The sequence below is a fragment of the Sarcophilus harrisii genome, chromosome 3, assembly GCF_902635505.1.
Source record: "Sarcophilus harrisii chromosome 3, mSarHar1.11, whole genome shotgun sequence".
NCBI lineage: Eukaryota > Metazoa > Chordata > Mammalia > Dasyuromorphia > Dasyuridae > Sarcophilus > Sarcophilus harrisii.
The window spans coordinates 461,083,662-461,096,150 of record NC_045428.1 but is presented as its reverse complement, the minus strand read 5'-3'; the positions used below and the strand labels follow the sequence as shown (position 1 = coordinate 461,096,150).

The 12,489-nt window shown below is 42.6% G+C and overlaps 1 protein-coding gene across 2 annotated transcripts in view; it reads right to left on the bottom strand.

Annotated features, from left to right (window-relative positions):
• Positions 1–12,489, bottom strand: part of ROBO4 (roundabout guidance receptor 4) — a 42,255-nt gene that overhangs the window by 2,745 nt on the left and 27,021 nt on the right. Inside the window, exons 8-17 of one of the 2 annotated variants that reach the window (XM_031960949.1) lie at positions 7,032–7,147; positions 6,623–6,866; positions 5,936–6,048; positions 5,037–5,205; positions 4,665–4,850; positions 4,427–4,469; positions 2,418–2,554; positions 2,024–2,287; positions 1,265–1,375; positions 54–195 (exon numbers count right to left, since the gene is read on the bottom strand). In XM_031960949.1, coding sequence (XP_031816809.1) covers positions 54–195; positions 1,265–1,375; positions 2,024–2,287; positions 2,418–2,554; positions 4,427–4,469; positions 4,665–4,850; positions 5,037–5,205; positions 5,936–6,048; positions 6,623–6,866; positions 7,032–7,147 — 1,525 coding nt within the window. The remainder of the gene's footprint in view (positions 1–53; positions 196–1,264; positions 1,376–2,023; positions 2,288–2,417; positions 2,555–4,426; positions 4,470–4,664; positions 4,851–5,036; positions 5,206–5,935; positions 6,049–6,622; positions 6,867–7,031; positions 7,148–12,489) is intronic. The other variant, XM_031960950.1, reaches the window with a different exon arrangement.

Below are 12,489 nucleotides of genomic sequence, written 5' to 3'. Positions count from 1 at the left end.
CTGACTTCCCAAGGAGCCAAAATTCCTGATACCTTTTCCCCATTCCCTCTTACTGATTCTGTTGGCCCTTGTTGAGAACCCCTTGGACAGGAGAAGGGGGTGCTGGAGGGAGGGGCCTTGAAGTCAACTCATTCCTGGGGTTGAGGAGCGGGGGTCCAATGCCACGCCAGGCAGCCAGAGTCCGGGGTACAGCTCCTGGAGAGCAGAAGCCAGGGTATGAGGGATACTGGAGCCCCCAGAAGCCCCTGGCCCTAGCCTGTGAAGAAACAATGTGTCCTCATGAACTTTGGAGGTGTTTTTGGTGATGGAATATTTCTTATCAGTTTGATGTGCTCCTATTCTAGAACAAGAGGGAGAGTGATGGTATAGTTGCTAAGATTACCTAATATATGTTAGAGGAGCCCTAGTATCAGGATGACTCCTGTATAGACTGTAACTTTGGCTAAGATTTTTTAAACAAACCTCTAGGCCAAACTCAGCATGAAGAAGCCGACCTGAGCCACTTGTTCACATTCAGGATTCTGGATAGGATAATAGTCATTGGGAGTAGGGAGATTCTGAAAGAGTAAGACAGGTAGAAGGTAGGCCTCTGGTTCTGGCTAGATAATGCCCCATTTGGGGCAGTAGGGGAGGACCTGAGCAATTAACGGGGGCACATTTATAAGATTTGAAGAAAGTACAGCTCAGTACTGCACAGATATTTTTGGCAGCTCTGATTCTCATGCCAATGTGTGATTTTTGTTTTTTACTCTTTTCCTTGAAAATAAATGTCTTTATTTTAAAATTTCAAAATGGTCTAGGATAAGGTAAAGGAGAAAAGAAAATAGTGATATGTAGTCAGCAGCACCTACATGTTTTAGAGGACAAGAGACTATAATGCTAGGGCAGGGTCTTTCTTGGTACTAATCACATGATTAGACCTGAGTATAACAGGTATCAAACTTAACATTGGTCAGGGCCTTAAGCCAGAGAGGGAGCAACTCCACCCAGTTTCACCCTATGGTACATTTTTAAACCTGATCTCAATCTGTGTGTGTGTGTGTGTGTGTGTGTGTGTGTTTCTGTCTGTCTGTCTGTCTCACACACATATACCATCCATGGATTTGGATAAGGGATCCACCAAATAGTCTATAATACTTAAGAACCAGGGAGCTAAAGCTCAAGGGGAAAGATCATCATAAACTGAGAAGCAAAGGCTATAGGACAGAGGACCCCACCAAACCACAATCTCTGTCTTCTCTCACTGCACATCCAGGGGTCTCACCTGGGCCTTGGGAAAGGTTCCTGAAGTCCTTTCCACCACCCAGCTCCCAGGCCCAGAGCCCCACAGGGTGACTGGTACGCAGCAAAGGAGAACTATTGGCCTGATGCAACTCTACAAAAAGAAAGCATGGTCAGAGAACTAGGTAGGGGAATGTGGAGAGCTTGGGACTCATCCCATCTCCATTCTCTCTCTAAACTAGTCTAAAGGGCCAGGGATCAGAGGGAAAAAAAAGAGGGATTGTCCCCATTCCCAATCTGGAAAGTCTTTAATCCTCTATAAACATCTCCTTTCTACATGATTCTCTGCCCTCTCCTAGCCCCCTCCCCCCCAATCTCCGTCCAGTCTCTAATGACCCAGTGTGTTTGATAGGTCTAAGGGGGGTTTAGGAGTAGGTGAGAGTCACTCAGAATATTGGCTGTAAGAATCCAGCAAGGCTTGTAAGGAGAGCCTTCTATTATAACTAATCTTCAGATCTGGATAGTTGTTTAATCCCTTTAAACAATAAAAGCCAAGGCTAGGGTGGCTTGATCGAAGTACAGGACCTCATTTAGTATCAGTATAAGCCTCTTTCTTTGAACTAGAGACCATAATGGAAACTTTTCCCTTACTACTCTTCTCCTTTAGTTAGAAAGTAATTAGAACCATTCCAGTTCCTTCCCCTTTTGTCTTTGAAGAAGTTAGAGAGATGGTGAAAATTGTTGTCCCTTTCCCCCTTCCTCCCTCTTTCTTTCTTTAGACCTGTTTTCAGACACAATTTACCTTGCTTTTTGGCTACTTTCCAGGCTTCTGTAGGAGTCAGAGATTGGTGGGAAGAAGGGGTCCTTGGAGCACCACAGAGACTATCCAAGCTAGGCCAGGGGTTGGAAAGCCTGGCCAGCTGAGGTGGAAGCCGTCTGATATTTGGAGCTCTGGGGCCTGGGGGGAGAAGAGGGCCTGAGGACATCTCAGTCATAAGAGAACCATAAAAGGTACTGGTATCTGGGAGGAGTGGAACACCAGGGCTTCGGGCTTCCCAGGGAATCACTGCAATGAGAAGAAATAGGGAAGAATTAGGTTTAGCTCCTTCATTTCAGTTCTCCAAGTTTTTATTCCATCACCAATTTCTTGCTTTGGTGATAGATGGTCCTTATCTATCATGACAGGGCAAGCTTACAGGACCGTCGGCAGTCTAACGTATCCCTAGTGTCTCCTCCCAGGTGGCTGCTAAGACTGCTGCTGCTGCTGAGGTCCCGAGAGCCAGAGGTAGATCTCCACGTAGTTGCCAGCCAGGGAGAGTCGCTTCTGTCCAGCCTAGAGAAATCAGAACACAGAATGGGATGAGGCTCAATTAAGGGAGGCTCCAACTCTAAGAGTTTCAGGACATACTTATAAAATACTGCTGTCAACTGTTCTTACCAACTTTCAGCTCTTTCTCCATTGTCCCTCGCTATCCTTAAAACAGAGAATAATGTCTGCCATCTCGGAGATCTTAGAGAAGTCATTTACCTCTCTGGACCTTATTTTCCTCATCTATACAATAATTTGTTAGTCTAGAAGGCCTATGAAGTCCCTTTCAGTCTAGATCCATGAGCCTGTGATCTCATAACCAGATTATCTCTAAACATACCCTCTAGCTCTGAATCGTATTACCTTATTCAGTAGTCTCTGCTTTGGCTAGAAATCATGCAGGTCTTTCCCTCCCAGATTCATTCATTTATTTATTTCTTTATTTAGATTTTTTTTTTTTGACTAGGTGAAAGAGAAGATTTTTTGACTCAGTTGCTACTTAGACTGAGTGCAGCTCAGTCAAACTGAATCCTGATGAAGCCCTTAGCTTTAAAAGGCCAAGATCTCCCATTTCATCCAAGGCCAACTACAGTCATCCTGGTCTCTATCTGCTCACTGAAACCAGATGACTGGAGGAAAAAGTGAGGCAAGTAACCTTGCACAGCCCTCCCTCACTTAAATCAATTCGCTTGTACTGTCATGGCATTATCTCCCCGAAGTCATGGTCTTCTTCAGGAACAAAGGATAAACAACAAGACCAGAAGGAGGTATTAAAAAGATCCCTTAAGAACAAAGGGGAAAGGGAAACTAGGTGGCACAGTGATAGAGCACCAGCCCTGAAGTCAGAAGGACTCAAGGTCAAATCTGGTCTCAGACATTTAACACTTCACACTTCCTAGCTGTGTGACCCTGGGCAATCACTTAACCCCAATTGCCTCAGCAAAAAGAAAAAAAGAAAAAAAAAAAAAACCAAAGGGGAAAATCCTATTATCCACACAGAAAGACAAGAATGACAAAGATAAATTTAGATGAACACATTTTACACACAATTGAAAACATTACAAACAGAATGAGAGGATGAAGACATAAAAGTGTTAGAATATGAGATAACAATAGTCATAATTTTAGTATTTTAAGATGCTTTGCAAAGTGTTTTATAATGGGGTTTTAAACATTTTACTATTATCTCATTTGATCCTCACAAACTTGGGAGATATTTGCTACAGATGAGAAAAAATGAGATATAGGATAAGTGACTTATCCATAGTCACACAACTATTATGTCTGAAGCTGGATTTTGATTCAGGTCTTCTTGACTCTATGTTCAGCGCTCTTAGTTGCCTTTTAACCACGTTAACCAAGGCCTGGATAGCTAAATAATAGATAGGTTGGGATAAAGTTGTGTACTGGGAGAAATTAGGGAAGCTTCCCTGATCTTCCATCTTGGGACCTGTGGGGTTCATTCTATGAATCATGGGCAAGGACGGGCCTTTACTCTGAACCACTTTCAGGTACAGGAGACAGAGCTCCAAGGAGCTGAAGTGCTCAGGCAGATATTTAGAATACTATATATGGTAAAAAAAAAAATTTACTTGATTTAAGGCATCGAGAGAAAGTGATACTTTGTAATATAATTTCCATTACAATCCTAGACATTGGATCCCAAATGCTGTCTATTTGTGCATGCAGAAGTTTTTGCTTCTGGAAGCAACAGAGGATAGAAATGGTGACAGTTTCCCCTGCTTTCATTCTGAACAATAAAAGTGGTTTTATTGATATTCCATCTTCTGGATCTGGGCTGGACAGATTGGGTTCAGGGGAAGAAGGGTTACCTCCCTCTATTCCTCTGTCACATACTCTCTGACCCATCAGCTCTGCACAGGTTCCTTCTCTCACCTGTGTTTGAGGATGGCATCCTCACTGGTGTATCTGTAAAGACCTAGAGAAGGAGAGAATAGAAACTGAGTTCTAGCAGCTCTCCATGTCATAACTTAGGGCTTCATCCCATATTCCAGGGTCCAGCTGTCTGGACCTATATCCCCTTCCCATTGGCTCCTCACAGCCCAGCCAACCCATCCCTCTTTAGTCCACTCTATATTCCACTGTGCTATACAAGTCCTAAGTTTCCACTCACCCATACCCAGGTGGGCTCTGGCCTTGCGCCGGCGGTGAACACAAACTGCAGCGCCCAGCAGCAGCAACCAGAGCACAGCCCCGCCACTAGCGATCACTTCTGGCCGGCGCAGTGCAGCTTGAAGCTGCTCCAAGGTTTGGGAACCCAGACCCACAGAATCTGGTGCAGCTCGTTCCAGGGCCTTTTCTAGAAAATATAAGGGCTTGTTGGAATAGGGTTTGTGAGGAGGAAGGGGAATGTTACATGGTAAGGAAAGGATCTAGAGAATGTGGAAACTGGGACACAGAGAATGGAAGGTGGGAGCAGGGAAGAAAAGAAATAGGGGCAAGGAGTTGGAGGAATATGGATCAGGAAGATGGATGCTGCTCTGACCTAGGAAGAGGCAGACAGGACTACTGGGTTCCCCAGGACCAGCTCCAGTGACAGCTGCCACCTGAATGCAATAGGAGCCGTGCATTCCAGTTACAATCTCCAGCTGAGTATGACCTCCAACCACGCTCCAGTTGGCATGGGGCAGTGAAGTATTGCCCAAGCTCCAGACCTGATGAAAGAGTTACAAGGTAGGTAGAGTCTCCTCCTCAAATCTTCAGGGGTCTAGAGTCAGAATGGGAGATAGAGCCTACACTTCAGATTCAGATCACATATTTGGGATCAGCTGGGCTCTGTTAACTATCCTGAGGAATTCTTTTCAACTTCTCCTCTGATACCAACTTGGGAATCTCCTGCCAAAAAAGACTTTCCCACAATAACTTCAGAAAGCACAGGATGAGGAATGTGGAAGATGAGGAGGGTCTCTGCTTAAGATCTCTAGTGTTTGGGGATACTTAGAACCTGGAAATCAGTATTCCTTGCCTTCTGTTCCACACTGAGGTTCCCTCTGGGGATGAAAAACACTCCATCTTTGGAATCAGCAGATCTGTGTTCAAGTCTTGGCCCTGCCTCTAGCTAGTGATGTGATTCTGAGAATGTTTCTCCATGGTCTCTGGACTTCAATTTCCTTGTTTGAATAATGAGGGGACTAGAACAGATGATCTCTAAAGTTCCTTTAAAAGCTAAAGTGAATAAAGTTCAGTCTTTACTAGTGAAGAAATGCTGACATCTGTGAAATCATGGATCCCAATCTTTTTCTAGGTGCCATCTCTGACAGTCCTTCTATCTGCCAAATCACAGGTTTGGAGGACTCTGGATATGAGGATTTATCCTGATTTGCTGGGGCAATGCATAACAAAGAGCATGAGGGTGTGGGCAATGGGGATCTGGAAAATATATACCTGGTAGCCACGGATGATGCCATTGTGGGTCTCAGGTGGAGGTGGATCCCAGCTCACCAGAACACTGCCATTTCCAGGGTTCAAGGTAACAGCCTGTGGTGGGGCACTGGGCACTGAGGGAAAAGTAGTGAGGCAATAAGGGATATTGGAAGAGGTGCTGGGACTGTAGAGAATGAATGGGACAGAACCAAAAGGGTCCAAGGGAAGAGAATTCAAAAGGAGCTGGCATGAGGCTCAGGGACCATTTCAACAGAAGCAGGGGTTTCTTCCAAAGCTACTTTGTCCTGGGGAAGAAGCCATTTCAAGAGTAGAAGCCAATATTCTTTTTTTTTTTTTTTTTTTTTTTTTTTTTTTTTTAATTTAATAGCCTTTTATTTACAGGATATATACATGGGTAACTTCACAGCATTAACAATTGCCAAACCTCTTGTTCCAATTTTTCACCTCTTACCCCCCCACCCCCTCCCCTAAATGGCAGGATGACCAGTAGATGTTAAATATATTAAAATATAACTTAGATACATAATAAGTATACATGACCAAAACATTATTGTGAGAAGCCAATATTCTAACCACCTGAAGGGATGGGGATATAGGGAACAGGACAGGGCTGATTCCCAGGCAAAGGCTAGGGGGCCCTAGAAAATTTCTCACAAGTGTTTCGTTTTTAAGGGTTGTGGTACTAACCTTGTTCTGGCAACCTCAGAATGAGAATGTTGCTGTCAGGGCCTTGGGCTGAACCAGAGGATGGCCTCACTTTAAACTCATAATTATAGCCCCAGCTAAGGCCTCGAAGTTCTGCGTTCTGACTACCCCTCAGCAAGGATTCTCTCCATGGGCCATCTGGCTGCCCTGCTACTTCCCTTGCTGCAGGTGGCCAGGCTCGGAACAGGGCTTTATAGACCTGTGCAGGAGCAGCAGGGCCACTCACCTGTAGAGGGAGGTAAGGAATTAAAAAACCACAGGGTGCCACAGGCAAACCCCACATTCCAGATCTTAACCTCCCGCTGTTCCACCTCCCAGGCTCAGGGACTCAACAACTCTGCTTCTCTTTCTTTTCCCCCCAACCCTTCTCATGTTTCACCACCCTCCTTACTTTCCAGCTCAGCCACACAGCGGGGCCAGGTGTTGGGTCAGTGGTGAGAAGAGTCACATTTTCCAGTTGGACACGCATAGCCAACAGCTCCAGGGTCTCAGCCAGGACCAGAGACTCTATAGGGGGAGAAGAACTGAAATGGAGCTCAAATGGAGGAGGAGGGGAAGCAGAGAGCTTAATACTCAACTTCTTAGCCTCTCTCCTAGTCCTTTTTTTTTCTCCTGAGGTCTGGAGGCCATAACTCTACATCCTTCAAACATCAGCCCTTCATTCTCTGCATACTGGGACTCAAGAGATTAACTTCATATACACTGAGATCCTAGAAATTTATTCCACACAGACTCACTGATTCCAAATGCTCCCTCACACAAATACTCATGTCCTGAACCCTCATATACTGAGAACCCATATCCTCACCCACAAAACCTTTGACTTCAGCTTCTCACTCCATTTGACTTAATCTTTACCCCTCTTTCCCCATAAACTCTGATCTTTTTTAAATTAAAGCTTTTTATTTTCAAAATATATACACGAATAATTTTCAACATTTACCCCTACAAAATCCTGTGTTCTAATTCTTTCCCTCCCTTTCCTAATCCCCTCCCCTCATAGACAAGTGATCCAATATATGATCCAATATATCTAATATCAGAGTATATGCAATCTAATCTTATTCTTTGACTTTATACAATTCTTATCTCAGATTCTTTTTCTACATAAACCCTCTTACCCAATCCCTTCACTTCAAATAACCATCCAGGCTGCCCAGCTCTCCCTCTGGGCTACTGGACCAACTTCTATACACACCCTTCCATAAGCATCCTTTCATTATTCTTCTTTGCTTGGATCATCACCAGCAACACTGTAGCAAGTTCAATGGGCTAGGAAGGGCTAAGAAGTCAGTTACTCACCAAGCATTTAATAACTATCTACTATGTGTCAAGTACTATGCTACACACTAAGGATACAAATAAAGGCAAGACAACAACAAAAACTAGTCTCTATTCTCAAGAAGTTCACAGTCTACAGGGAAAGCAGGAGATGAAGATCAGGAGGAATAGAATTCCAAACATGGGGGACAGACAATGAAAATGTCTAGTCTGAAGATGGAGTGCTTGAGTGAGGAACAGCAAAGAACCCAGAATTGCTAGATTGTAGATTACGTGTGGGAGAAAGGAGAAAAGTGTATGAAAAATGGAACTAATACACAGAGGGCCCAGATTATGAAGGGCCTTGAACGACAGAGAATATTCTATTTGATCCTGGATGTACTAGGGAGTCACTGGAATGTATTGAAAGGGGAGAAAACATAGTTTGATCTTCACTTTAGGAAGATTTATAACAGCTAAATGGAGGACATTTTAGAATGGGTAAAGGCTTGAGGCAGAGATACTAGAGAAAAACTGTTGCAATAATTCAGGGCAAGGGGAAGAGAGCCTGTCCTAGATAGAGGCAAAATCAAAGAAGTAATCATATAGGAGAGATGTTAGGAAGATAGAATGGATTGGTGGGGAGACGAAAGGTGAGACAGAATGAGATGATGAAGACAACTAGGATTTGAGTCTGGGTGACTGGTAGGATGTAGGTGTCTTTGACAGTATTAGGAAAACTAGGAAGAGGAGAAGTTGAGGGGTGGGGTAGATAATGAGTTCAATTTTTAACAGACTGATTTTTTAAAGATGTCTGTGAGACATACACTTCTAGATATTCAATAGACAGATGGAGATTCAAGAGTGGAGATTAGAAGCAGGAACCAACCAAACTCTCCCAATATTCTCCAGGTCTGGAGGAGAATATTTAAAATAATACTCAAATCAAATTCTGGAGCAGCAGAGCCAAGAAAACATCAGGTAAGATACTTTTTCCAACCTAAGACAACTTAAGATATCAGCAGGAGAAATTGATGACATCGGGGGGGGGGGGGGGGGGGGGGGAGAGGCTGACCTGGAGCCCATAGGCCTTGGAGGTGGCTATGACAGCAACAATTTGGGAGCTCTCAGAGCAGAGGTGGTAAAGAGATAAGGCAACTGGTCAGAAAGAGATTAGAGGGGATCCTTTGCTGGTACTGAGTGCAGACTTTGTTCTGTTTGGCAATTCTATTAGCTAATCCATACACAGTTCTGGGTCACAGTTTCAGGGTGATGAGGGGTGCTTGTGATTGATCACAAGGGAGTAGGAGCCTGGTCTCATTTCCAGGTCAGAGGAACATGAGCCCTTGAGACCTCAGGAGATGATCAGCTATGAAAAATTTAGCTACTCTGATGAACATAGTGGTCCAAAACAATTCTGAGTGATTTATGATGAAAAATGCTATCTATCTCCAGAGTGAAATCTGATGAACTCTAAATGATAAAATGGGGGCAGCTAGGTGGCACACCAGCCCATCAGACACTTAATACTGCCTAGCTGTGTGACCTTGGGCAAGTCATTTAACCCCGATTGCCTCAGCCAAAAATAAATAAAATGATAAAATGAACTTTTCTAACCCAATTGGAAGGGCATTTGGCCATTGGCTATATAACTTGTTTATACCCCTGGAATTTTTTTTTAAAAATTCAGCCTACAAAAATTATCTATGTACTTCTACCAGAAGGTAGAAGAATGGAATAGGGATTTTCTCTTCTCCACTCTCCGTCCCCACCTTCATAGCCATAGTAACTTGTGAGCTGCTCACCCAGTTGATAGAAATCACATCTAGCACTCACCAATTAGAGAACATTATGGACATAGTTACAACTAATCCAGCAAGAACAGAAACACCATCTTTATTGAAACACAGAAAGAAGTAGCATTTTAAGCAGAAAGTGGTTTCAAGGAACATGGGACTGGTAGCAGAGAATGGAGAGAACTAGTCCTGGCAAAGGAAAGTCAAACTGGAGTGAAGCAGTAAAGAGATCCTACTCAAGCAACATATCCAATAGAGATGCTGCTTCGAAATATGAGCATTGAAAGGACTCCACAGTAAGAGAAAGGACACCGGGCCTTTAGTCCAAGGCAAATGCCTTGGCAAATATATGTTTCCTACACATGTGCCTTATTACTATTCTCCTTGTGCTCACTTTCCACACAGACATTGTATATTTATGGGAAAGTGTACCCCAGGTATAAGAAGAAATTGTGTTATGGCTACTGTTCTTTCTTACTGTTTTATCTAATAAACATCTTTGAGCTAATTGCGTCTAGTATCTAACTATTAAAAATAATTGGAAAAAATATTACCATTGGGAGGTTCAGAGACTATTATTTTATGAGTATGAGATTTAAGAGAATCGCTCCTTTAGGGACTCAAACTTTCAGTTCAAGTGTGAGTTGGAAAGGGAAGGGACAGCCCAGAGAGGAGTCATAAGTTACAATTATAACAGTGAGAACCCACAGAAATAGTCATCTCCCTAGAGATCCAAACACTAAGCGTGAGTATAAGTAGAGGAGATATAGTATCCCGAAGGGAATACCATATACATGAGAGTTACATGTAACATGTAACTTGTATTTAGTGTTTCCATCTTTGCCTACTAAGCTCTAAAGTTTCCAATGTACCTGCAAAATGAAGGCTATTAAGTGCAAGATGTTAATAAAGATAAAATAATGGATTATATATATATATATATAATATATATGTGGAGAGAGACAGGCAGAGAGCAAGTGAGCTTTACTTTGTTATAAATTTTAGAGAAAAATGGTAATTTTAAGCATTACAAAAATGACATATAAGTTTATAGGCTTTGTAAACCTTTCTGATACTTCCTGGTAGGGAAGAAGAATAATGTTAAGAGTTCTTAATTGTGATATCATTTACATTGAAGGAGAGGTGTGAGCATGGGTGGTCTCCTGGAGCTGAACTGTATACCAGTGTCCCATACCCACTTGTTGGGGGCATACAGCTTATTATAGCCTAACCTTATTAGATGAGACAGGTCAAATGGGGGGGAGGGGGGGCGGATAAAGGATTGACCAGAATTTTATGGCAGGCCTTTTTAGATTTGAGAATGGGAGAATATTTCCCTGCTCTGTATTCCTGAGGTTCATAGATTTAAAATGAGAAGAGATAATGGAGATAATATAGTCAAACCCTTTCATTGTATGAGTGAAAAAACTGAGTCCCAGAGGGATTAAGTGATTTTCCCAGTCACAATGGCAAGATTTGAGTTCCTTGACTCCAAAGCCAGTATGCTTTTCATTATGTTACACTCTGTCTCAAAGGATAAAGGCTTTTAATTCCAATGAGTATAGTATAGTATAGTAGGACAAAGATCTGAGTAAAATGACCAAGAGACTAGATTTTATTAGGAAACTTAGTGTTAGGAAATTCTACTAGTCAGTTGATTTTTGAACAATCTGATAATTCTCAAACCCTGCTAAGCACAAACTTCACCCTTTCCTTGTCAATAGGGCAGATGTGTGACAATATAGATACTTAGAATAGAAGCAAAAATCCAGAAATATGTAAATGATGAGGATATAATGGGGTGTTAAATCCCTAAATTGGTTAAACTGGTAAAAAACAAAGGGATTTAGGGCAGAATCCTTTCATTGCTGTAGATCTCCATAAATCCTTTACAACTGTGGCTTAAATTTACTAATGATATCATAACTCTGGAATCAAAGCCTGCCTATTGTTTTTCTAGGAGACCTTGGGCTCAGTGATCCAAATTCCCAACTCACTTACTCTCCTACCACTGCTGCAACATCCTGGTCATGTGGAAATCCATATGAAGGACTATGGAAAAGTTTTCTCCATAATCTGGAATCATTTGTACCTCCACAAGGTTCTATATCAGCTATTATTACTACCAAATGTACCTGAAAATCTGAAATTTTGAAAATTTTCTTATTCTTCATTTATCCTTTCCATTCAGTCACCTATCTCCTGCTTTCTTGATCTAGGGTTCCCATCAAACAGGCCTTCCTGTTCCCCCTTTTGCATTCTTATGCTTTCCATGCTTTCCCCTACCTCAAGATCCTTTGTTCCCCATGTGTCTTTCTTGCATTGCCCTTGTAAACCACAAACAGAATAGAATACTTGCTGATAGCTATAAGTTGTTAAGGTAGGTTTGATTACAGGGCTTGGTCAAAGCAGTTCTGGCTCCTAACTGTGGGATGTAAGAGGAGGGAAGGTAGTGTAAGCCGAGGGAAAGTAGAAAGGAAGTGGAATGCTAAGTGGCTTCCCATTTTAGAGCCACTGGAAGGTAGAAGCGGGCTGGTCTGAAGCTTGACAGCTTAGCTATGTAAGTTTTAACCATCTGATGGACAGGTCCTCAGGATAAAGAAGGATTTGGGGTGGGGAGACCTTGACTGTAGTATCTAGGTAAAGAAGGCTGCAGTAGAACTCAAATGAGCTCTGCTAAGATGTTATCATATTTCTTATTTGTATGAAATCTTCATATATGTGCATTTACTATCAGTATACAACAAATCCTTAGGTTATAAATCTTTCCATCCCATCCCCCTCATTGTTGTC